The following is a 27074-nucleotide window of genomic DNA, read 5'->3' as shown; positions in this document are numbered from 1 at the left end:
CGCGTAACTCCCTCCCATTTCTTCTCGGGGATTTGGTAGGAGAGGAGGGAGGAGAGGAGAGGGGAGATGGGGGGTGGTTGGTGGGCTGGGCTTGCCCAGAGTCCTGATTCTTGGGCAGAGGGAGAGGGGGGCGGGCTTGCGGCCGCCCGAGAGGCGCGTGATTGGGTCTGACCCTCAGCCGGCTTGTCAGTTTCTCTCGGGGTAAGGGGGGCGCGGGAGGGGAGTGGGCGGAGGAGGGGGCTGCCCAGAGCCTCTCGTCCGGCCCACTGACGGCATGAAGCCTTTAGGGGCACGCAGTCCTCTCAGATTTTCGGTCGAAGCCCCTCATCTGCCTTCAGTCTGAAGGCAGGGCCCCGCAGAGGACGGATCGGAGGGTCCCGGCCGGCGGGGCCAACCGAGAGGGAGAGGAGGGGGCGAGACACAGGAAGGAAGCAAACCATCAAATTTTAAAGAAAAAGCCCTTTGACTTTTTCCCCCTCTCCCACCTCAATGGCTGTGTAGCAAACACCCCCGACGATACCTTGGAAGGGACGAAGTTGGTCTGCAATCGCAGTTTCGTGGGTTGAGTTCACAGTTGAGTGCGGGGCCCGGAGATGGAGCGGTGGTCCTCTAGGTGGAAAACGAAACGGTGGCTCTGGAATTTCACCATAACAACCCTCGCACTGACTTTCCTCTTCCAGGCTAGAGAGGTCAGAGGAGGTAAGAAAAAAAAAATGGTTTTGGGGAGGTGGGAGAGTGCCGTCGGTCTTTGTCATTCTGCGCCCCTCCCCCTCTTTACGCTTCCTCCCCCGCCCTACCCCCACCCCCCAAAACCCCAAAACAATTCTCTTAAATGAAATCCAGATTGTAGCTGCCACCAGGTTGAAGTGAAGGCTGGAGAGAGAGATGGATGTAGGCGGGACAGTAATGGGAGAAGAGGTAGCAGGAAAAAAAGATCTGTCAGGCACAGAGCCTGCTGAAATGCCCTTCACCACTTTTCAGCGTCTTTGAAAAGAGGAAAAATATTACCTTGAACACAAGGGCAGTTGTACAAAGCTTTTGTTTGAGGAATAGTCCCTAGACTGCCCTTTGAGCACATCTTCTGGTTTCTTCAGAGTCTAACTAATGGACATATCTTTTTAAGGGTGAGCTGAGGAGAAAATATAGAGAAAGGGTATAAAATGAACCTTGATAAAGTTCTTTGTGTGAAACAAAGTGAGAAACAGGCTCTTTTACTTTTCGGGATATAAGAGAAAGCAGAGGTGATGAATCTAGAAGACTTGAGAAGTGTGTGTGTGTGTGTGTTTGTGTGTGTGTGTGTGTGTGTGTGGCATTTTGAAGAGATTTTAAGTGGAAAAAAAAAATTGGCAGCTTATAAAGAATGGGTGGAAGATAGGGAGAACACGGCTCCCTGAATTTCAGTCCACTCCTCTCCACTGTGACCCCCACCCACAACCCCCACTTCTTCTTGCAGGTTGGACGTGCAGTTCTCTTGGAGAATGATGAAACTCGCCAAGCAAACGGGGTGGAGAGGAGTAATAGGGATTGGGAGGGAAGAGGAGGGGGCCTGGGATGGGGTGGGAGGGGAGAGGTAAGGAAAAGTTCCTACGTGGCACCACCAAATATTCACTGACCAGACCTGCTCAGAAGACTGCAGCCCTGTCAGTACCCAAGAAGGGAGAGCGACTTCACTCCTCCCTTCTGCCTCCTCCCTCCCCTTCCCCCGCCCTTTCCCGCAAAGGCATCTGGCTGGAGCGGTCCGTTAGGTGCCGTAGACACGACTGGCGGGCAAAGGCCTTTGGAGTTAACGGAGTCCAAAGAGTTTAGAGTAGAAAAACGAGCTTTGTCTCAAGTGCACAGAGAAGTGGGGGGTAGGAAGGAGGGTGGCGAGGATCGGCTGAGGGAGAAATAAGTTGTCAATTCCAAATGCGCAGGCTTTAGCAGAAACCTGAGTCTGGCCCAGGTAGATGCCAAGATCTGAGTTCCCCCTAATGGGAATTAGCGCTCCCGGAGGTCGAACTCTGGGAAACCAGGTCTGTATTCCTTCCCCAAGCTTAGTGGTGCTCACCTTCCTGAGTAGCAGGCAGTGCTGGATTAATCTTCCTCTTGGCTTTCCCTGGTAAATACAGTCAGAGCCTCAAATTTAAATTTTGCTTCAATGTGGATACAAGTTTTGCTCATTATTTTAATTTATCCATTTTAATATTTTCAAGGATAAATGATAGAGTCTTTGAAAGTGGAATCCATCAAAAGTTTGCTTTTTACCTTTGGTACCTGGTCACCAGCTGGGTTGGTCATTTCTGTCAGCAGGTCTGCCCTCTGCTGGTATTATTTATTATTTGGAATTTAAGCATCTCCCTTAGAACCTAGGGCCTCTTAAAAATCCTACAATGATTCTGGAAAAGGACACTCCGTTAAGAAAGTACAGATCTACCGTTTCTTTTTCGGCTTGTTACACACACATATGGACAAATGTATCACAATGCCAGCTCTTAATTTAAAAGTATAGAAACCAAACTTTCTTCAATGAAGATGGATGAAATATAAACTCGAGAAGCACCATTGTAGACCTTCAGGGATTATTTCAGTGAAAATTTTTGTTCTTTTTCCACATTTGGCCTTCCTTAAAACTCTAAGGATATCAGAAAGGTCAAATTTTTACACTTGTAGTGCTTAAATTGTCTCTTTTCAATCTAGCTTCAGACATGAAACACTTAATCATCCCAGTACCACATTAAGTAAATGCTGAAAAAAGAACACCGCTTATTATTTTAAGGCCAAATAATGTGGGAAATAGCAAAATTTAAGGATCATATGTTGTTTTTGTTTGTCATTTGTGACAAAATGTCTTAAACGTTACAAGAGTGTTTGGATGATCAGACTGTAAGATTCGGTATTCGCATCATCAACTTGCTAGGTGCTTATTACTTCCCACTAAGTAATATTTACAAATCTACTCTTGTTGGCATTTTTGCCACTTAATAAACTTTTTAAAAGGAAGTAATAGTATACTAATGCTTAAAAAGGAATCACTGGCCTGAATCATCCCACAAAGAAAAAATAAATCCAGTGTTCAGTTCTTAGGGTAGCCAGTAGATTTGCAATTGAACTAACAATGAATATGATTTCATTCCAGTTCCTAAATAAAGGTATTATGTACTATAATTTATGATGTCGGTGAGATGTAGGGTGTGATTTGGTTGCTAAATCGAAAGGTAATTTAAAACAGCCTATTTTCATCTAAAATTTGTATTTCTTGGATTTAAGACATTAAAGTCTTAAGGAGTTCTGGGTTCATAATAAATTAGATTCTCAAAAAAGTGTAGTTAGAATCCTAAAACACCTACCTTACAAAGCATAGTTTTTGGAGTGAATGAATTAAAAGAAAATTTATACTCTCACACAGAATAATATTATTTTACTTTGCAAATCCAAACTCTATAACTTGGTCATCTTTAACATGCCTATTAAAGTTTTTTTAGTATTTATTATGATTTACTATAAAAGAGTGTTATTTTTATTATTCATTTGCATTAACTTCAATATTATGTTTCATTTGTTTCCCTGTGGTTAACATAAATATTTTATCTCAGAAATTTATGGATTTAGCAACTTGGCAATTGCTTATTAAGACAGAACCTGAGATTTACCTGAAATTTATAGTGACTGTGTTGTGATTGTGTTCAGAGTGATGGTTTTAAGACTTCTAAAAATAAGTTAAGCTATAATTGAATACTAAGAAAAATAGTATCTAATTGAATCATTTTTTACTAGTTAAAATGGTATTCAACCTTCAGTGGTTAAGCCACTAGTGTGTCTTGCAAAAAGCTGATTAATTTTATGAGCACCTTTCAGAGTTTGTCAGCAATTGTGACAATAGTGAGCCTTGCTGGAGTGTTTTGAGTGCCCAGGATCAGCAGGTGAAATGGTGCTGGCTTCCAGAGTATGTGCTAACCCAGCTTTGCAAAGAGATCAAGTTTGTCCCTGTGCTTACTTAATCATGAATCAGTTAAAAGGTCAGATACACTTCTGATAACAAATGCAGTGTCCACTAGGGGTATCTGTATTGTCTTTCCTCTTATTTTTTAAATAAAAATTGACACAGTCTGATAGAAAAACAGTAACGAAAATCAACTATCTTATGAGAAGCATCTTCCTGTTTGTTTTACACAGACTTAGGTGCCACATATATATTCGATTAAATAATAGACACTTTCCCAGAATTGTCTACTGGTTTTAAAATGAAGTTTCTTAATATCTTAAAGTGACAATTTGCTTCATAATAAATACTTAACTGAGACTCTATAAAAATTACTCTCTAAGAGGTATTCTCATATTTTTTAACAAAATTGTGAAGTTGCAAGTGAGAAATGTATATACCTAGGTAGTATAATGACTTACAATTTATTTAATTAATATTTTAGGTTCTGTGTTTGCCTCAATGTGACTAACATAGAGCATATTATTCAAATTAAGTTATCCCTAAAATATCGCAAGGCAAACATGAATCTCTTTTCATATTCTTGGGTAGGATTTCTGAAAAAAAATAAAAATAAAAAATAAAAAACAAAACACAAAACAAACTCCCAAACTAAACAGTTACCTTTCTTTTTAAAAAATTGCTTTTTAAAAATATTTCCATAATATTCAGTGTTTTTCTAAGTAAGTATAGTGAAGATGTGCAATAGGGGTGAAAATATCTGCAAATAATGGTGGGTCTGAGACTTTATGGAATGACCAAATATTGCCTAACTGTACGTGTTGGAGTTTAGTGAGAATATGAATTAAGTGAAAATGATTGATTTAAAGAAAATCAGACAGGAAACAGAGTTGTAGAATGTGTTAAAAAATTCTTCAATTTCCTAAGTTTGGAGAAAGGTGATTTTTGATCATTTATATTATTAATATATCTAATTATGTGATTCTTAGGATTATCGGTATCAGAGAAGAAAGCATAATAGTTTGTAAAATATTTTTTGTCTGTGTTTGTTGCTGGATTAGGAACGTAGTTTTTTACGTACTCTAAAGTTGTTAATGGAGGACCGGGCACACTTCGAATTTTCAAGAAGCTAAGAAATTATACATTTATATAATATAAATATATTATAAATTATTTACTTCAAATAATATATTCATTTAATAACATATCTATGTGTTTATTATAAATGATGTCAAATTTCTATGATTTCCAAATTCATTTTGGTTTGATTGGATGGTATATACTGTACATATGTATGGTTTTAGTCCTAAACCAGATAATGAATTGATTATTACTTGATATGGTTTGTTTGTTGAATAGATAATCTTTTCACAAACAAGTGGCAAACTCTGGGAAAATATAGGAGAGCATTTAGTAATGCAAATTCCAATTAATTTTTCTTTTGGATTGTTTTTAAAGCATCTGAGACTACATATGCAACTTCTACCTCAAAAATAAATGGAACATTAATCTATAGGGAAGTAGACACTCCTAAGAGATTACATGATATTTGTTGTGCTGACAACAACAATGGTAGATCTAGTATTTCCACCAAATGAAGACTTTTCCTATCTTTAGGGAAAAGAGTACATGTCCTTAGGATCCTGGAGAAGATACTGTGGAAGCTAATCTAATGTTTATACTCATGATCAATGCTAGCAATTTATAGGAGTATAGGGTTTTATAAGTACTGAGCTATCCCCATCATTTTATATCATTTTTAATTATTATACTTAGCTATTCAAAAGCCAGAATTCCATTGTATCCTAAACACACTTTTCTTTCCTCCTACCTTTGGAGAAATAATTAAGGGCAGTTGGTGTAATCATTAGGAATTCAAGGCAACTACAGAGGGGTAGCTGAGAGCGATCTGCATTTCTGCTTTTACTCCTCCACTTCCCTCATTTGATACTGGGGAAATGTGACCTGAGCTGGGAGTGGTGAGAGGAAACCAAACTTTGTTTTTGATCAGTGAAGTTTTGCTCCTTAGCAAAGAAGAAAGAAAGGTATGCACAGATGATATAAAAAGTTGCAGTATTCCCTAAATTCTCTCCCTGTAGAGGCAACTTTAAATGCAAATTTCAGTGTAGCTTTTGGTATACTCTAATGACGTCCCTAAATTTGGACTTTTTTCTTCTAATTTCTCTTGCAATTTAATTCAGAATATAAACATTTTTTTTCATTTTAACCTGTCTTCTGTATTATAATGTGTCTACTATATATATTTCTTTTTCTTGCAAAACCCTAATATAATTTTATTTTTGTAGGCATTTTTTTTTTTTTTTGTACTTTCTGTTGTCTCAAAACTCGACTTGGATAATACTACCTGGTAGAGAAGATGAAAGCCGATTTTAAAGTGATTTAGTGAGCAGTGTCTGTTGGTTGCAGTCTTTGGCCTACTACTGACTTGGCTACTGGTTCTTTAGACATTGGCTGATCACCAGACCTACTGTTATCTGGTAAAATAAACTCTTTACTTGCTGCGCATGGAATTAGAGACAGTGCTATTAATTTAGGAGAAAGAACTCAGAGAAAAGAAAGGTTATCATATTTCAGAGTAAGAGACCAGCTTAAATACGACTTGACAATTGAGAACTAAAACAAACCTGTGTAAAAGTGCTTTAGCACAATCAACTTTTGCAATCCCTTCAAACCTTCTTTTTTTTTCCGTAAAAAGCATTTCTTTCTTATTTTAAACAAATTTAATTGCTCTTGAATGGCCCTGTACTGTACAGGCAAATGAAGGTCCCTATTCATAGAACTGGAGCGCATAGAGTGTCAGTGGAAGCTTCCTTCCTCTGTCTGACTGGTAAACTGGCATCCGGTCTTACAGGCGTGAACCTTCCACTGTGTGAGATGGTTGGCTTTCCTTCCCCACTCAACTCTTCGCAAACAACTTCCCAAAAGGATGACTGCCAGAAAGGGCAGAGGTTGTAATTCGACAAAACTAATAAGAAACTCTGAAAGCAGTTTGCACTTCGTGCTCCTATTAGCTCTGCGGAGAAGGAAGAGCCATGCATATTGTACCGCTATTTTCCCTGACTTCTCTCTTTAGGCTAGTGTCAACAGTGGAGTACACCCTCCTGCTACTCTTCTCTCTAAACGCTGATGAGTCTTCAGAATACTTCGCTGCTTTTGAGAATAAATATATTGTGCAAATGGGTTAGCATGATGTAGAGTGGCCTTTAGGACGGGACCCCTCTGTATGTCCTGACTGATGACCAGCTATTTCCCACCTGCCACAGACCTGGCCCCATTTACCTTGCCCTTCAGCCATGTTAAACCTTTTGCCAGTATTCTTCCCTGTCCTAGAACACACTATTGTCTTTCCCTCGAATATCTGTTCCCTTCTCGTCCATCTAGGAATTGTCTTTACCTACTTCAAGATTTAGATCAGGCTTCATATCTCCAGGCAGATAGAATAGTAAGATCTAACCCTAAATGTATGCTTATTATTATGTGCCAGGTCCTGTTAGCATTTTTCACGTAGAATCTCACTTCATTCTGACAATTGCCCTGGAAGTACGCTAATATTAAAATGTACACTTTATCCATAAATGAACTGAAAAACAGAGAAGTTAATTACTATGCCTAAGGTCACACAGCTTCTATGTGATAGACCCAGGATTTGAACTTGGACAGTCTTGTTCCAGAGCCCGTGTTTTTGATCGTTTGTTCATGTTTATTTTATCGTGTGTTCTAATGTTTCCACACAGCCTCCTTGACTTATGATTATAGTGCCCTGGGGCTTAACAGTAATGGACAAATCATGCAAAGGCATCACAGTAAGCACCATGTCAATTGTGTGAGTAACTTGAAAGCTACCAAGGAGAAATTTAAAGAGGACTTGGCAAAAGGCAATGTTACAATTCAGGTAGCTCTTCAGCCTGCATTAGTTTCAGTGGTGGAGGCCATAGCGCTCTTACCATTTTAAGAACAAACCTAAACTCTGAGGATGGTGAAGAACGCTAAGGGCTGTTGCTGGAAGCCAACAAACGTTACTTTGTTTCCTCTGACTTATTTAAGAAGAAGTTGACAGCGGTATCTGTTAGCATTCAAGGTTCAGATTGGGGTTGACTTGGTTTCATTAAGTAATAAGGACACTTACAAATTGCTGCTGGTTCTAATCAGGATCCATTGCAAGGAACCACAGGTCTTATTCCACTCTGGGAGACTGATACATGGCAGTATACCTATTACTTTCAGTATAGAAGTGTCAGATCTGGTTATCTAAAAGCTGTTTGGAATATAATCAACTGGGAGAGTGTAACTAAAAGATACATAGTTTGCAAAAAAAAAGTACCATTATTTTAAAAATTACTCATTTATCTGTCTTCCTGTAGGAGTTGTTGGGAGATAGTAACTATGATTTGGTTTTATTTTTGTCCTCAGGGTCTACCAAGAATGCCAGAATGCACAGGATATAATACAGTCACTATTTAGATTGCAAATTATCTTCTTAACTTTGCCCAGTGGACTGGGACAAGGTTAAACCTAGTTAACTTGGGAGTGGTGTGAAGGGACATACTCATGTCTTGTCATTAGCAGTAATTACATCCCTCCCTCCTTTTTCTCTTTTTCTCTATAAGTGAATGAATTGGGATATCCCTCGAGCTTTCCTCATTTGGAGAACAGATTTTGCACATTCTCTTCAAAGACACTTCTAAATATTTGAGGCTACCAATTGCCTATATTTCCTCTAAAATTGTAGTTTGCTTTAACATAATAATCTCATAGAGAAAAACACCATATGAAGCCATATTTTTGTTTTGACAGCAACATAAATCATCATTGCACTGTCTGCTGGTGAACAAGAAGGTTTAAGGCAAGAGTGGTATCGATCTGTTAAAGTATTAATTGGGAAAATTCTGGCATATATTCATTTTGAAACTTTTATCTGTTTTGTATGTTGTTAGGGATTTCTGATTTTGCTTAATAATATTAGAAAGAGCAGCCTATCTATATTTTGCTTTATGATTATTTTAGTAAACTCATTCTAGAAAATAATTTGCACATTATACATGTATTATAATTATTATATTATGAAATGCCATCTTTAAGCAAGGAGTATATAAAGTTTCAAGTGCTTGATAAGAGACAGTAGTTGTAGAATTGTTTTAGAAGAATGTAACATATTTTTTAGATCTTATTCCTATCCATTGTGTATTTTAGTTACGCTAAAATCATTAAGATAGGTATCTTTATCTGTTTTAGTGTGTCCCAAGCACATAGAACAGAGCCTGTCACATAGTATTGGATAAATCTTTGTTGAATGAAGTGAAAGTGTTGGTTGAAGCTCTAATGAGTTGCTCTTCAGTACCCTAACAACCTGAGATATAAGCTGGTATATATCTCAGTTATTGCCAGTGTCTACAGAAATGTATCAAACAGACTTTTGCTGATATTATTGTGATTTCCTGAAAATGTCAGTCTCTGCTTTGCCTCTGAGCAAGCTACGATCTCCACCTTGAACACTTCCAAACCACTTACCATTGCTTTTTACTTAGGATTTAGATATTATCTTCTAAGGGAATACCTTTCCTCAACCATAAAGACGGAGGTAGTTGACCTTGCATAACATTCTGAAGCACACTATATTTACTCCAAACCTGAATATTTATCACCGAATATTTGTGATGCTAAAATTAAAACAGGGAATGCATCTTTTTCATTCAGGCTTCTAGCACTATACCTGGAGTAGAATAGATGGCTAATAAATGTTTATCATATGGATTAATGACCTCATAAGCAAGGGATTATACTAAAGTCAAGAAGACAGGGGCAATCAGCCTTGGCTTGCTATCACAATCATTTCCAGTCCCATCTCTGTGGATTTTGATTGAGTAGATTTTGTACAGAATCCAAGTATAGGTGCTTTATAAACCTCACAGATGATTTTGATGTACATCCAAGGATTTATGATTCTTTTGTATCAGGAAATAAATACACCCAAAGATGGGAACATATCCAGCTTGTAGAACAGGGCACTGGAAGTTAAGTAAAAGATTATTTATCTGTTGTGTGCAAATCATTGGATAAATACCCAATTACCCAAGAGGAGTGACTCTGCAACTGATTTGGATAGATCAACTGCTTATGACAGAGATCATGCTTTGTTTTTAAATCCTTTTCTCTACACCATGTAATAAACTAAATGCCAACAAATATTGTTTTTCTCAACATTAAAGTCAAATGCTTGTATTGAAACTTGAGTTTTGAGTTTAATAATAAACATTTTAATAGCTTTGGCCACCTGCAAACCCAAATGTCAAGCTTTTTAAGTATCACACCCTCAACTGGCATTTGTTCTTTCCTTCACCATCCTCAGAGTTGTGATACTATTTCTGCTTTCAGTTTTCAGCTCATAGAAGCTTTTTATGATACAAGAGAGTTCAGGATTGAGGCTGTTCAATAACCGTGAAGATTAAATGACTAGCTTCTGGGTTAGGAGAATAGGCTAAGGCCACATAACAGAAACTGTATGGATACTTTTTTTCTGCATGGTACAGAATCATGGGACTAATTAAAAAATACAGGCATGCTGCTAAGTTGGCGGAGTCAATACCTACTTTGCTATCTATCCATACTAGGTGGTTCCCTTTGATTGCAACCACTGGATCTTCTGACAAGTAACCAGGGAACTGAAGCCATACTCTTTTTCTGGAATAGCCAGCCCACTGTAAAATCACATGGGATTCTCCAAGACAGTTAGTACATTTAAGTCACACTTGATGCAGGGTTATGGCCATTATGGAATTGAAAAATGTATGAATGCATAATCTTCCTGTTTTATAAGGGAGTACATTAAACAAAATGTGTACACATGTTTATAAAAGATGTAGCCTAACATTTTAAGCCTTATATGTGATCATTCTTGTTATTATCCAACTTGTAGCATGTTTTAGGACATAAATTATAAGTAGTTTTGTTTGTTTCTGAGGATTCATATGTGGGACAAAGATCTCTATGTTGATTGTTTTGTTTTGTTTTTTAAGATTTTATTTATTTATTTGACAGACAGAGATCCCAAGGAGGCAGAGAGGCAGGCAGAGAGAGAGGGGAAGCAGGCTCCCTGCTGAGCAGAGAGCCCAATGTGGGCCCGATCCCAGGACCCTGAGATCATGACCTGTGCTGAAGGCAGAGGCTTAACCCACTGAGCCACCCAGGCACCCCATATGTTGATTGTTTGAGAAAGTAAAATATTTATTATAATCTTTAAGTCATAATGATTTCTTTCACAGAAAGTTATATCAGAGTTTTCAAATAAGTGTAATTAACTAATTATAGCTTTAGATATTGTTAATAGGCTGTCAACTCTCAAAGTTTTATTTTTATCCCATATCCTTTCCCTGAATTCCAGACTCAACTGCCTATTCAGCCGTTTCTAGTGGAATGTATTAAATTGTCTCAATATTAGCATACCCAAACCTCAGTATTAGAATCTTCCTGAAGCCTGTTCTGCTCACAATCTTTCCAGCTCAATTGATGAAAACACAATCAGTCAGATGTTTGAACTAAAATGTTCAAGAATAGCTTTCACTCCTCTTCTCTCATACTCTGTATCCAACCCACCAGCAACCCTATCTGCTATGTTTTCAGAATATATCCAGAATCTGACCCAGTACTTCCTCAGTTCAGCATTCCAAAATTGACAAAATTTTATACCTCGAGGATCACAATTGCTTCCTCCGCACTGTGTTCCACTCTAGTGCCCTTATAGTCCGTTCTCAACACAGCAGGCACAGTGGTCTGGAAAATTCGTTGGTTGATGTTACTCCTCTCCCTTAACTTCCAGTAGTTTTCCATCTCACCTGGAATACAACCTAAACTCTTTGTACATCCCACAGGACCTGTACAATCTGCCTTCAAACTTCCTCCCCCTTATTTCTCTGACCTCATCTCTAATACCCCTTTTATTTCCTCTATTGGAGACCTAAGTGTTTTCCTCCAACTTCTCCCCTCTGGCGCGACTCCTATCTCTGGTACTTTGCACTTGCTATTCCTTCTGCTTAGAATGCCATGCTGTTAAAATATCAGGATAGAGAAGCCTCTTATGCCTTGCTAGACTATTCAAACATTATTTCCTTATTGGGGCCTTTCCTGTTTTTCTAATTTGATACTAAAATCCATGCCTCCTCAACCCTCATTTAGGATTTATTTTTTTTTCTTAGTACTATTCAAATATTTGTCACTTATAAAAAGTAACGACTTACTTAAATTTAAGGTGGAGATTTTATCTTAAGGCATTCTATCAAATGTAGAATTAGATGTTGTTAAAGTACAAGGAGTACAAATATTGCCTTAAAGCGTTTGGGTAGCTTCTAGGCCATTTTTATCCACATAATTGCGATAGTTTTTTAAATTTATTTTATGTATAGACATAGTCAAAGTCAAACTTCCACATAGAAAAGGATTTTACTTATTTGATGAACATCATGCACATCGATTCAGTTATTCTAAGAGATTATAGTTGTATAGACGTAATAATGGGAGTTTGTTCAGCTGGTTTAACAGGGGAATAATGTGGGACTTGTGGTTACTTAAAAAGTAGATGGGAGATATTTAAAGTTGAAGACATAAAAGCAACTACAGAATAATATTGTTAAGGAAATGCACACACATGCTGATACTCAAAGCAGATCTATTTGTTATTCCCAATCAATACTAAATCTCAACTAGGATCACAGGGTTCACACATATCTCTCAAACACTGGGCAGGTCAGAATTAGAATAAACAGTCAATAGTGAGATGTGGATACAGTGGATTGTGTTGAGAGTCACAATTTTTCAATTACTTCTACTTCAGAATATTTCATTGTGTATTTCTTTTACCCTGATCGTTCCAATCTTGAATTTCACTGTGTAAGTGACTTCTTTTTAAGCTGATATTTTCATGGGATTGGAAGGAAGAACCTTTACATTTGGTCATTGGGTGTCTGTTTTCTGAAATGGTATTACCATTAGGCTTGTTAGGTGCCTGGTATTGATGAAATTAACTACAAATTTCCTAAAACTGCAGGCTATTCTTTTACACATGTCTTTGTCCATGTTATTCTCAATTTGATGCTGTTCTTGGTTTGAGTATCAAATACCCAGTTTTTGTAAGATATCCATAAAAAACTTGAGCCTTGAGATACTTTTTATTTTATTCATTTTTTTCCTGAAGGGAAATATACTCTCTAAAAAATAAGTTTAACTATAAGAGACTCTTAATCTCAAAAAACAAATTGAGGATTGCTGGGGGTAGGGGGTATGGAGAAGGTTGTTGGGTTGTGGACATTGGGGAGGGTATATGCTATGGTGAGTGCTGTGAAGTATGTAAGCCTGATGATTCACAGACCTGTACACCTAGGACAAATAACACATTACATGTTAATAAAGAAATTAAAAAAAATAAATTGATGAATTGAAGTACTGGTGAAAAAAATAGGTTTAAAAATGACAAAACATGTAGGTTTATTGTAGAATCCCATGGGGGTAAAATGAACCTTAAATACTACCCATGCCCGGGGGGAAGTAGTTAGTGTAAATTCTGCAACTATAATCTTATAAGCTTCAAATTTATTAATGTTTTCAAGCAGTTCACTTCTCCCATTTTACACTTTTTTTGAGTACAAAGTTTAGATTATAGAATACAGACAAAAAGTCTAATTATTCAGCTGCAAAGAATTGTGTTGGGACAGGAAATTTATGTGATTTCTATTGACATTATTTGTGCCACACAGTCACTTAAAGATGAACTTTCATACTTCTTTTTTTAAACATGAAAGAATTTAGGTCAATGTGTTTTATTTTTTAATATTCGTGTTTGCAATACAAGATTGGTGTATAGCATATATGTGTTTGAAATAAATGAAGAAATAGTACCCAAGGTAAGACAATAAAGTATTAGTTTTTTTAAAAAGATTTATTTATTTATTTTAGAGAGAGAGACAGAGCACATGAGTGTGGGGGAGGGAAGGGCAGAGGGAAAAAAAGAACAGAAAATTTCCTGTTGAGCACGGAGCTCTATACATGTGGCTTGATTCCATGATCCTGAGATCATGACCTGAGCTGAAATCAAGAGTCAGATGCTTAGCTGACTGAGCCACCTAGGCACCCCTAAAATATCAGTTCTTTTAATATTTTAATAAATAGCTAATGTCACAGTTGCTTTATTTAATCTAGAGTTATGTTAATGTCTATGCAATACAAAAAATTATTAAAAGGAGAAAATGCTAATGATAGCATATGGATGTCAGGTTGTGCTATAGAGCAGTGATGGAGCAGTGAACATGAAGATGGGGATTTGAGACCTATCTGGTTGCATAAGCTACCAACATTCCAGGCAATTTCCTGGAGTTGTATGTACTTGGGATGACATAAGAACATGCTGGAGAGATTGCTCAGCATTACATAATTGTCATGGTCCATACCTGATGGACCTTTAGAGATGGAAACCTGTTTAGTCTTCTGCTCATCTGTAAGGAGATTTCCCGAAGTAGTCAGGGAAATGGATAGCAAGAATCAAGTGAATTACAACTCTGGGGGGAAACATGGGTGATGCTCATTGGAACTATTAAAGATGTTCACGATGGTTGAAAACTCAAGGACATAGTGCTTTTAGATAGTATTTTTACTGAGTGTTTACTGTGTGTTGGAAGAGGTTAAAATGCCTTATTTTCTTGAATTCTCAAAATGAGGCTAAGTTGGAGAAACTAAGTTAGAGAGTGGGTAAGTAGGTTACCCAAAGTCATGCAGATAGTAAGTGCTTGGACTAGAAAATGAATTAGAAGTTGGGCAAACATGGATTAGAAGTTGGGCAGTTCTAAGTATAGAAATGGAGTTATTAATTGTTGCCTAGTCACTTGTCATATTCACTTATATCCTATCCTAAAGAGTCCATTTGAGACTTTATTAAGAGCTCTTGTGATTTTAAATATAGCAAGGTATTGGTAATAGTTAAATTATAATAATAGTCACTTCACTCTCACTTTTTCTTTTGTTAGTCCTACATCCCACCACTACATGAACATGGTAGCACTCCTGGTTTTTTGATATTTATCTAGAGCAGCAAAGCATTTAATGACGGGGTAGAAGATTTTATTTTTAATTCATTTTTTTAAGTTAGTTTTTTTCTTTTTTAAGATTTTATTTAATTATTTGAGAGAGAGAGAATACAAACAGGGGTGCAGCTAGAAGAGGGAGAAGCAAACTTCTGCTGAGCAGAGAGCCTGATGTGGGGCTCCATCCCAGGATGCTGGGATCATGACCTGAGCCAAAGGCAGATGGTTAACTAACTGAGCCACCCAGGTGCCCCAATATTTTTTTTTAAGGATTTTATTTATTTATTTGAGAGAGAGAGAGTGTGTGTGTGTGTGCAAGTGCGGAGAGGAGCAGAGGGAGAGGGACAAGCAGATTCCCCACTGAGCTTGGGGCCTGGTACAGGGCTCGATCTCACCACCCTGAGATCATGAAGTAAGCCAAAACCAAGAATTGGACCCTTAAATGATTGAGCCACCCAGGTGTCCCAGGAGATCGTTTATAACTCTTTCTGTGTTTTAGTTTACTTTTACTTCTCCCTACAATGTTATGTTTCATATGCAGCCTGTGATGTGAGGTATAATATGAGGATAAGTGACTCCCTAGAAATGGGGAAGGATCACTTTAGAAAGGCCACTGAAGAACCGTGTTCTTGCCACACTTGAATCAAAGGGAAAGAATCCGATTTGGGAAGCTCTCTAAGGTGCTGTTTATAAAGGCCATTTCTAACATTCATTTTCCTTCTCAGACTGATGGGAAAGAAACTCTGGCTCTGAGGCAGGGTGTAGCTGCTCCTCGATTCATGTATTCATTCATTCATTAAACATATTTCTGTTGATTATTTATTATGTGTCAGCCGCTATGTTATTTATGAAGACTACAGTGAACATCAACAGCGCTGATGTTTGCTGTCAGAGGGTTTACCGTCTATCAGGGGAAGCAGACATCAAACAGTACATTACAAGCTTAGCAGAGAGGGAAGGAGGGAAATTAGGTGGTATGAGTCCATAACAGGGAGTTTAGACACACACTGTGCCTGAGTGAGAATGAGATAACGAAGCAAGTAACAAAATAGAATGTAGAGTTATCCAAGGGGAATATAGGGTACTTGGGATCACATGAGTGGATCACAGAGCCCAGCCTGGTAGAGATAAGTAATGATTTCCTGAAGGAAGTCAAGACTGAGTTGAGATCAAAAGGTTAATTAGATCACCTGGCTTTAATCCTGGCCACCCATTAGATTCATCTAGGAAACTTCTAAAACATGGATGCCCCCCCCCACCCCCGCTCCCTGCTCCCCGCTTCATTCTAGTCATTAGTTCTTACACAGGACTCAGGCATTCTTATGTTGTAAAAATTATCTGGGAGATTCCAAAGACAGGATTGAAAAACAGTCACTATCCTTAGACAACTGAGAAAGGATAGAAAAATTCCCAATAAAGGGAGCACAGGAATATTTTAGAAACTCAGATTTATATCAGCTGGAGCATTACATTTGGGGTTGGGGAAATAGGAGTTAGTGTCAGTGTTTCACTTGGAGATTGTGGCTGTGAATCTCCATGGTGGAGGTCTGATTTTTCTCAAGAGGTCCTCAGAAGCCATGATGCACGCAGGGAGAGTTTGGACACTTAATAATTATTCAGTGTTGAAGTCTTGTCAGGCAACCTTGATTACTTTCATTTCTTTGTACACTGTACTGTCTTGTATCCGTGCTGCATATCTGATATTTCTGTCACCCTTCTCTTAGCTTATACACTTCTACCCATCCTTCAGGACTCAGCTTAAAAGAAACCACGTTAGATATTTCAGCCTTTGTGAACCGTATGATCTGTATCACAGCGATGCAACTCTGTTGTAGGGTGAAAGCAGCTATGGACAATTTATAAATGAATGGGTGTGGATGTAGTCTAGTGCAAACATTATTTGTGGATGCTGAAATTTAAATTTCGTATAACTTCCGTATGTCACAAAATACTACATTGCTTTTGATTTTTTAACTGCGTAAAAATAGAACCATTCGTATCTCTTGTACCATTACAAAAATAGAAATGCTTAACTCATAGGCATAGTTTTTCCTACCACTGTTCTAAGGCATTGTCACAAATACCAACTCACAAAAACTCTCTTAGGTAAATACTTTTTATTATTTTCATTTTACAGATGTAGAAACTGAGGGGCAAAGCAGTCCAAATCACACAGATGCTAGTGCCAGGGATGGGATTTGGACTCATTCCCCCTCTTCCACGCTATATATTGGTGTCATTTACTCCTTATTGGTCATGGGAGTGTGTGAAGAAGTTTAAAGGAGGAATTAATTAGAGATGAAACAATCAAAGCATTGAGAGACTTTAGATCAGTAATCCATGTGGACACTGAAAGCAACAGAAGGAAAGGATTAAAGACCTGGGATGAACCAATCAGTGAATGAGTTGGGGTGTCCAAGAGATCAGCGAAACATAATAGAAAAGACATATTCGCCCTCAAAATTTTTGTTTTAAGATAAGAGGGCCCTGTGAGCTACAGAGAAAGTTGTTTGTAGTATTTCCACATTATTGTGTTTCACGTTCAGCCAGTATTTTATATAGCTCGTGTGGGTACGTGTGTGTGTGTGCTTACCTGTTCTTCTCTGGTTAGGGAAAAATTAAAGCATAGGTAAATAATTAAAACCAAATGTGTAGAGTGTTATAGTAGAGGTGAGTATATCAAACCCAGCTTTGGGAGATAGGAAATTCTTTCTGAAGCAGATTACACATCACTTATATCCTCTGTTTCCCAAGGTGCTATGGAGCTAAATGTTTCAGATAGGGAAAACAGGATTTATAAAGGCCCAGAGGCAGGAGAAAGAAGATGGATGTGGGGGTTCTGGGAAGACTAAGTCCAGTATGACTAGAGCACTGAGTGAGGATGGAGTTAGGGGAAAAGACAAAGAAAAGAAAATGGTGGAGGTGCAGTTGGGGTGGTACTGGGCAGACAAACGGGTGTGTTCAGACCTAAGAGATTTTATGTGCGGGGTCTGTGCATACCATTTGGAAGTCAGTGGGTTCACTGGAGAAATTTAAGCAGCAAGGTGACATAAAACCTGGAGTTTTGGAAGCTTGTTCAAGCTGTGGTGTGCAGACTGATGAGAAGAGATGTGGAAGCCAGTTAAATGACTATTAGAGTAATGCACTGGGCTCTGGTATTTTATTTTCCCATTTAATAAAGTTAACAGTATGTAGTAAAAAGCGGGAAGAAATACTGTTGAACAAAATAACGTGCTAATAGGATACATCTGAAATTCTAATCATGGTTTGTGGCATCAGCTATTGGCAACATGGAAACGATTCCAATATTAAGGGCATTTAAGAATTGCTTTGAAAATGGAAATTTCACTTTTTTAGATGTATCAAGTTAAGCTACAACAATTACTGCTTTTAATCTTTAAACAGTTGCAGTTCAGTTAATAAAATATGAAGAATAACTTTCCCGTGTGCGTATAATGTATGTGTGTGTATGTATAAAATCATAGAATCCATATTAGGAGAATTTGTTAAATGCTACAATTATGAGATCAAATAACAGGCAGATTTCAAAGTGGCTTAATTTATTACTTAGTTTATTTGAAGGAAAAAACTTTAAAACTTGATTAAGTTTTGCATTATTATAACTTGATATGCTTTTCTAGAAAAGGAAAAAAACCTAGTTGAAATTTTTACTTTGTGTCCCTATTTTTAAATTGGTTTTTGAAGAGTGAATTATCTCATATAATGTGTCTCTACAAAGAATTTTGTGAGGCTTTAAAAATAGAGCCCTTATTTTGAATCCTGTAGAGGGAATGTGTTTTTATCACATTACTTTCAAAGGAAGAAGGAACAAATGTGACAAAATCTGTGCTCTTGGAAAAGGTCATCCTGTGAAAAGATATTCTGGAGAGAAGGGATGTGTGATTTATTTTATGTATTATTTACCCATGAGCACTTGGGACCATGACCGTGAGACTGCGTCCTTTTCTGCTTAAGAGTTACAGCTTTGGTAACTCTGTTCAGTCAGTCGGTCCTTGAGCCTTGACCCTGCTGTACTTTTGCTAATGGCCTCAGAGCAAGAAGATAAGATAAAATAAGCAGATAAGTCACAGTCTTATCTACTTATTTTATCTTATAGCTGTGACTTTTAGAAACAGTCTCTTTCAGAGTCTTCATGACTTCATGACTCTTTCAGAGTCATTTATACCCTGAAACATAAATTGAGTGTAATTTAAAACAAATATAAACACTGGGAATCAATTAAGTGTCTCAAGATAATCTTAGTATATTGTTTATGTTTTAAGTTTCTTTTACAGGGTATAGGAATGAAGGTGGCAAAGTGGCGAGAGCCTGGATTTGATATTTGCCCAGATCTTAGGAGTGTCCTAAGTTTGCTTTCTGATTCTCAATTCCTTCATCTCTACAGTGGGGATCAGAACATATGCCCTGAAAAGCATGTCAAGAGCTTAGCCTAGTGACTGGCACATACTAGGCTTTCTAGACATAGAAGCCATTATAGTTATTACTTTCTTTTTGTACTTTATGATAAGAGAAAGAAAGTTAAGAATGGTCAGGGGTTCCTACTGGCCTAAAAAAAATGACCATCATGAGCAGAACTCCTGCAAAAAGGCTTTTGAATGCAATGATTCTTTTAAATATTCCAAGGCTGAACTAGAGAGAATCATATTTGATAGAGTTAAGGATTCCTTTGAAGTGTCTGATTTCTATAAAGAAAAAGTTTTTTTATTTCTTTTTAATAATTTGGAACCATATATAGGATAATATGTTGATTTTGATTCAGAGGCTTGATGAAATAGGCAGGCAGAGTATTGTTAAAGGAAGTATGCTTACCATACTCTAAAAAGGAAACCCGTAAAGCTTCATCCACATGTGTTTGTACGTATGGAAGTCAATACTCCTAAATCTTAATTAACTAAGGAAATGACCAAATATGTATTGCTCACAAGCACTCATTCATTCATTCATTCTATAATGAACTGTTAGTTGTAAAAAAGTTACTAGTTGAAATTATAATTTTCAAAAAACAACATCCTCTATGGAATGTGGTAAATTGTGATGGTATTTTCTAATTCTGAAATCAGAGTCCTTTTTCCATTCTCATTAAGTCCTCCCAGAAACAGTATATTTACAAAACACAACGTATTTTGAAATTTGATCACAATTCTATTTTGTTTTTTTTTTTAACTAACACCTGAACTTTTCAAATCAGTAATACTGGCTCACTTTCAGGCAGAAGTGATCTCTTTTTTTTCTGAACGGGAATCTAAAAACTTGCAGTAAGGACATCTGTCTCAGGCATGCTCAGTAATACAATGGACAATGCATGGCCTTCTCTGAATGTTTTATTTTTGAATAAGGAGAAAAAAATCAATAGAACATGGGTATATTGAGTGATACGCAGCCTGAAGTCTGTTTTTATAACAATGCTTATACCACATGACTCATGGTTTGGCTTGCTTAATGAATTAAGCACATATTCAGTTGTGGATCAGGGAGTCTGATGATCTAAAATGTTGTCCTTTTATGTCTGCTTTATTTCATATAGTGTAACATTTTGAAGGTTCATCCATGCAGTAGCATGTATCAGATCGTCATTGCTATTTATTACTGAATTCTATTCCATTGTATGCATGTACTGCATTTTGTTAATCTGTTCATGTATTGATAGAAATTTGGTTTGTTTCCACCTTTTGGCTATTGTGAATAACATTTCAGTGAGCGTTGGCACACAGGTATCAATTTAAGTGACAGCTTTCAGTTCTTTTGGGTATATACCTAGGAGTGGAATTCCTTGGTCATATGGTAATTTCATGTTCAGTGTTCTGAGGATTATTGTATAATTCCACTTTTATGAAATTTCTAGAATAGTTAGCTTCATAGAGACAGAACATATATTATCAGTTACCAGAACCTAGGCAGAGGTGGTGAATTGGGAGTTACCCCTCAGTGGTTACAGTTTCTGTTTCGGGTGATGAAAATGTCTTGGAAACAGATAGTGGTGATGGTTGCACAGCATTGTGAATGTAATTATGCTGCTGTACATGAAACGGTTAAAATGGCAAATTTTATGTTGTATGTATTTTACCCCAATTAAAAAAGTGAATAGTATAATATACCAAAATCAATGAATTATACATTTTAAATGGGTGAATTACATGGCAAGTGAATTCTATTCCAAAGAAGCTGTTTAAAACATCAAGTTTATCCAAATGGATTACACTTTATTACATTTTTATCTAAAGATTACACTTTTATCCAAAATCTCCCGGGACTTTCAATCAGAATCATGAAGCATGAAGCAGTGGCCATGAAATACCCTGGCAAATTTAGAGGGTAAAAATCAACAAATTATACCTCAATATGCATATACATGCAAAGATACATATATATACGTACATACACAGTACATACTACTCACACTGCTATATGCTTATATATAATTTGTAGATAACTAACATAGAGATGCACTCAAGACAAGAGTATTATGTTTTGTTACCTATTCTTTATAACTTCTTTGTGTATACAATATGGCTTATTAATTACACATTTTGTAATGATTATGTATAATATTGTGAATTTGAACCTTCAAAACCACCTTTATTTAGATTATGAATAGTTGAATAATCTATTAGAAATTAATGGAATATGTCCAGATGCTGGCTTTCACTTTAATTCCAAATAATGCAATTATTTAGAATGATTAAAGACTTTATAAATTGTAACTGAGATGCATCAGACAGGATGTAAATTCACATATATTAAATTATATATTATATATAATATGTATTATATTACATATATATAAAACATATGTATTCTATATATTTGATTCTAAATCTACATATTTTCCCCCACACATGAATATTTTCTGTTTGCTTTTCCATAATTTTATTCTTGATTTGACTTATTTTGTATTTGAGGATTTTATAGTCTATAATTTATCTGCTGTCCCACTCCGCAATCTCCCACCCAAATGTTAGGGAAATATGGCAAGTAGCAGATTTGAGAAGTAGAATAACAAACTGTTTTATCTGTTAAAAATACTCATTTTTATATTAGATTATTTGTTCAATTTTTTTTTTTTTTTACTTTTAACTTATTTTCAGCTGCTCCAGTTGATGTTCTGAAAGCTCTAGATTTTCACAACTCTCCAGAGGGAATATCAAAAACAACGGGCTTTTGCACAAACAGAAAGAATTCACAAGGTTCGGATACTGCTTACAGAGTTTCAAAGCAAGCACAACTCAGTGCTCCAACAAAACAATTATTTTCAGGTATGTTCACTTGATTACTACAACTACTACTACTTTACAAATTATTATTGTTTCTTCTTATCATGCTCTATAATGCAAAATTATTGGGACAGATATAGTTCTTTCATATATGGGATGCTGAATACATTGTGGTCTCTAAGGTGACTTATTGAAAATAACTAATGATTTAATGATTGCCAATTTTTATTCAGCACAATCACAGGAGATATACTCATTTGAAAATTTAATAATTTATTATTTTATTGCAAGATGACAAAATGTGAAGACAATATTTTATCTAGCTTATTTTTGCATATAACCATGTAGAATTTATTTATTAGGGGGATCATGACAACTTTACCCTTAATGACTACCCATGTGGATTGAATGGGCATGTGGTTTAGACATACTTAGTGAGTTTCTTTCTAAAATTAATATAATGTACTATTGAAATTCTTCAGCAGATGTTATAAAACAGATTATTCTGTGTTATTTTTGGATCTTGTTCTTATCTCAAATATAGTAAAAGTTAGTCATATCTCATAGTTATAAGGAGATCTGGGACCAGAGATTTTGTAAATCTTTCCCTGAAAAGTTTTTGTAATGATATTGAAAAATACCTGGTGAATATTTTCTATTTTTCTTTCCAAGACTGACTTAACAACACTAGTTATCTAATCATGGTAATGTAGGGAAAGGGAGTTGAGTGATAAAATGACAATTTCTGAGCATCACATTGTGAAGGCAAGCAACTCCTTACAGGTCTGCTATTGTATACATGTCAATTATTTTTTTCTATAACTATACTAAATTGAATGTTCTCATCCTTACTTAACAGAAGAGGGAATAGTTTCACTGAAGTTCTTGGACTTGTCCAAATTACAAGGGGTCAGTATTTAATCCAGGTCTTGTCTGTTGCCAAGGCCATTATTCCCTATACTCTCAGCTGTTTCTTGTTGGTGCTTTGGAATCCTCAGAAATAATTTATCATTTAAACTCTTCATATTATCCTCTCTACTATCTTTACCTGAAGGGATTTGAATTCCCTACTTTCACATAAAAACTATTTCCTAACAACAGAAAAATTAAAAATCAAGGAACTAAAGAATTACAAAACAAGATAGTGTGTTTTTCATGGATGGACATTTTAAAGTGTTTTTGAAAACACATTTATTTTTCTTAAACTGTTTTTCCCCCCAATTTTTTTTTGTTTTGCTATAATTTGTGACAGACAAAAGTAACAAACTGAAAATACAAAGAATGTCAATGCATTAATTTTTCTGACTTTGAAAATAAAACGTTAGAATAGTTAAGTCCATAAAATATTTTTTAAAAAAATCAAGTTTAAAAGTTATGTTGCTTTTCTATTTATCTGCACTCTAATGCAGAAATAAGAAAGGGGTGGGAATTTCCGAGAGGAAAAAAAAAAACAGTGAAAAATACACTCACGGAAAAGCTCTGGAAATACTCAGGAAGTTAGGGGTTTTTTTGTTTGTTTGTTTGTTTGTTTTTTAGGAAGTTAGTTTTAAATTTTTTATACTTTGGTTCATCGTATCAGGGTCAGTTTTTCTACCTTCCAAATTGGTGGTTAGTTTGATTAGTTCCATCATTTCTATTGTGCTACTCAGAGTAAAAGAATGCGATGTATGCCTTTGGAATCTCCTTCCATGAGAGTTAACAAAATTCCCTTATATCAGTTTTTTTTTTTTCACCTTCTCATAACATTGTGCCTTAGGCATATAATTCTAATAATGAGTATTTCAGATATGAGGAGACACCTCTGATAGGGACCTTATTTTTCCTCCCACACAAATGAATTTAAACTTGATCTTCCTCCAGGGTAGAGCTTCCTGTCAAATAATGCAAAATGGCAGTTAATAAAAATGATCAAAGACATTTTTAAAGTTAAAAAAAATCCAAAGCAAGTATTATTCTTTATCAAATTAATAAAAAAGATCTTTGAAAAATTACTTGGAATAGTCTTTCTTCTGTTATGGGAACATAATAGCAACTTCTTTTCTAATGAAAAAGGTAAGCAGAGGTAGTGGAAACTTCAGACTGCCAGGAGTGGAGGATTATCAGATAGCCACTGTAAAATTCTGTCTAATTAAGGTATGTGTCTTCTAAAGTCCTAACCTGAGACCTTTAATTTAACTGTCTGAGAAAGTTGTACATGTGACCTGAATAGAAGCTATAATTTGCAAATTCTTTTTTTTTTAATTTTTTAAAGATTTTTTAAAAATTTATTTGACAGAAAGAGAGAGATCACAAGTAGGCAGAGAAGCAGGCAGAGGGGAGGGGAAATGGGAGGGGAAACGGGAGGGGGAGGGTCGAACTAGGCCCCCTGCTGAGCAAAGAGCCTGAGATCCTGACCTGAGCCAAGGGCAGAGGCCTAACCCATTGAGCCATCCAGTTGCCCCTGTAATTTGTAAATTCTATTTGCACTCTTTAGAACACCTGCTGCACGACAGATACTATATAAGAAACTTAGTATATATTGATCTCTGTCCTCATATCCATCTGGAAAGAAGAATATTTAAACCCAAATTATAGATTAAGGGTTAGAAATGTGAAGTATTTGAATATAATCCCAGAACCAGTAAATGATGCAAGGCTGAGAGACAGTCCCTGCCTTTTTAAACTAAAGTGAGCTTTCCTACTATGCAAAAATGACCTTTCTTCCTCATTTTTCAAAACTTGCTGATCACCAAGCTATATCCAAAAAGGATTTTAGTTAAAGGGAGACATATTCCACATGGAAATCTAGTAACCACATCTAAAAAAAATTAAAATCAAATAATAAAGTTTTGTGCCTTTTTCATATAAAATTTATTAATGCATGCATTATCTATCGATACTACAGACCATTTTAAAAATCACTATTGAACCTGATACATTCAGTGTGAATTATAATTATTGCATGTATATAATTTATGTATACATGCATATCAAAAGTATTAACAGCATTTCTTTCCTTAACAAAATCATCCAACAGAAAGATACTTTAGTATTTTTATTTATTTATATTTATTTTTATTTATTTATTTATATATATTTATTTATTTTTATTTTATATTTTATTTAGTATTTCTAGTTTGCATTTGTATATTTCAAAACATATTTAAGTTGAAAAATTCAATTTTACTTTATCATGTATACTGATCACTGTTATTTTAGATAACATTTCTTATAGTAAGTGGTTGTGTTTCTGTTGTTGAATTAATATCATAGTGAATCCTTTCTGAGACATTTAGTCAGTTATGGACAACTTTGTTTAATGTCTGATAGGGAAGAAAATAAGGTGGGATGCCTAGGTTAGACTGAATATTTTGACATTAAGTCATGATTCTTTAGGTAACTAAGTTTTCTTTTTTAAAGGTCATAACTTATAGATTATAATTAAAATCTTATTGCCTAACTTTAAATTGGAAAATACTTCTGAAAGATTTTGAAAGACTTTGCTCATTAGTGTGGTTAGCAATTGATCATTTCAAAAGTTGTACTGTACAAATTGGATGATTGATTAGAATTTTCTATAATCTATTTAGTCTTATATGAATATATTCTTTCTGAAAATTCCTTTTTCCTTAAATGTCTCTATGCAGACATTAATTCATAATGATTTTGCAAAAATGAAAAATATTGTTTTCCCTTAGCTCACAACATTTTAGCATCTTTTTTTTTTCAGTGTAGGAGATATTTGAATAATGCACATCTAGGGAAAGAACTCCTGTGATTTTCAACATTCTGAGTTACCTATTTGAAGAAAAAGTTTATTTTCTATGGAGCTTCTTCAATAACAGGCTAAATTACCTACCTAGATTTTTATTTATAGTATAAGTATAGATTTTATTTATAGTATAAGTATAGTAAAACTTGCTTTATTAATTTATGTGTTTCATTACCTTTTCATTTTATTTATATGATTATTTTCCTTCTGTTGATTTATAGAAATACAAAATTAGACATCTTTATGACACTTAAATGAAACAAAACTATATATACATATATGTTTATTTCTTATTTTTTCCTGTGATAGCAAAGCTTTTATGACCTATTTGTGATATACCAAAGTTTTTGATAAATTATTTTAAAAATTAAAAATAAGAGTTTTAAGTAAACATAAACACTTTTTAGTTTGGATAAATCTATTTACCTAGATATAGATAGATATGGATAAAGATATAGATACAGATATAAATAGATATTACAGAACTAAATAGTTAACATTAAGTGACTGCTTTCACTATAACATACTCTTATTTAATTTCCACATTTTAAATAATTTCAATTTCATAAAATGTTTCCTACTACTTTAAGTGGCTACTTATGCTATATAAGTGTTTTATATTTATTTAGCCAGTCCCAACCATTGTAGGCCATTTTAATATTTTAGGATTATAAGTAGTGTTCTGGTGGATTGACATAACATATCTTTACACATAAGCATTATCTCTATTTCAATAAATTCTTAGAAGTGGAATTTCTTGTCTAATATAATCTTTTGAATTTGATGCTATAGCAGTCATATTCATAGTATTTTTACCATGTCAAATAGAATTTAGAATGAATGGCTTGAATATGGATGTTCCTGGCCCAGATATCTCTGATCACACATGCACAGATAGTCCACTTCTGCATATAGAAAAGTTTCTAACTGAAATAATCTCCTTCTTCAAACAATAATGCTTGCTTTACTTACACTCCAGGATAATAAGATATATATGTAAAAGTATTTATGAAGAATAAAATGTGGAATTTAATATGCAATGTTTTTATAAAAATATATGAGTAGACATTAACTATCTGAGATATTTT

The 27074-nt window shown here is 35.5% G+C and overlaps 1 protein-coding gene and 1 pseudogene across 4 annotated transcripts in view; both read left to right on the top strand.

Moving 5' to 3' along the window:
- The first annotated feature begins 572 nt into the window (after positions 1–572).
- COL11A1 (collagen type XI alpha 1 chain) overlaps positions 573–27074 on the top strand; it is a 200902-nt gene continuing 174400 nt past the window's right edge. For all 4 annotated transcript variants that reach the window (XM_032867238.1, XM_032867239.1, XM_032867237.1 and 1 more), the window contains exons 1-2: positions 573–699; positions 22110–22277. In XM_032867238.1, coding sequence (XP_032723129.1) covers positions 594–699; positions 22110–22277 — 274 coding nt within the window. In that variant the 5' untranslated portion in view covers positions 573–593. The remainder of the gene's footprint in view (positions 700–22109; positions 22278–27074) is intronic.
- On the top strand, positions 7692–8272 carry LOC116873437 (annotated as a pseudogene).

This window comes from Lontra canadensis, unplaced genomic scaffold (genome assembly GCF_010015895.1).
Source record: "Lontra canadensis isolate GAN:19392208 unplaced genomic scaffold, GSC_riverotter_1.0 scaffold33, whole genome shotgun sequence".
Classification (NCBI taxonomy): domain Eukaryota; kingdom Metazoa; phylum Chordata; class Mammalia; order Carnivora; family Mustelidae; genus Lontra; species Lontra canadensis.
This window is presented reverse-complemented; position numbering and strand designations above follow the sequence as displayed.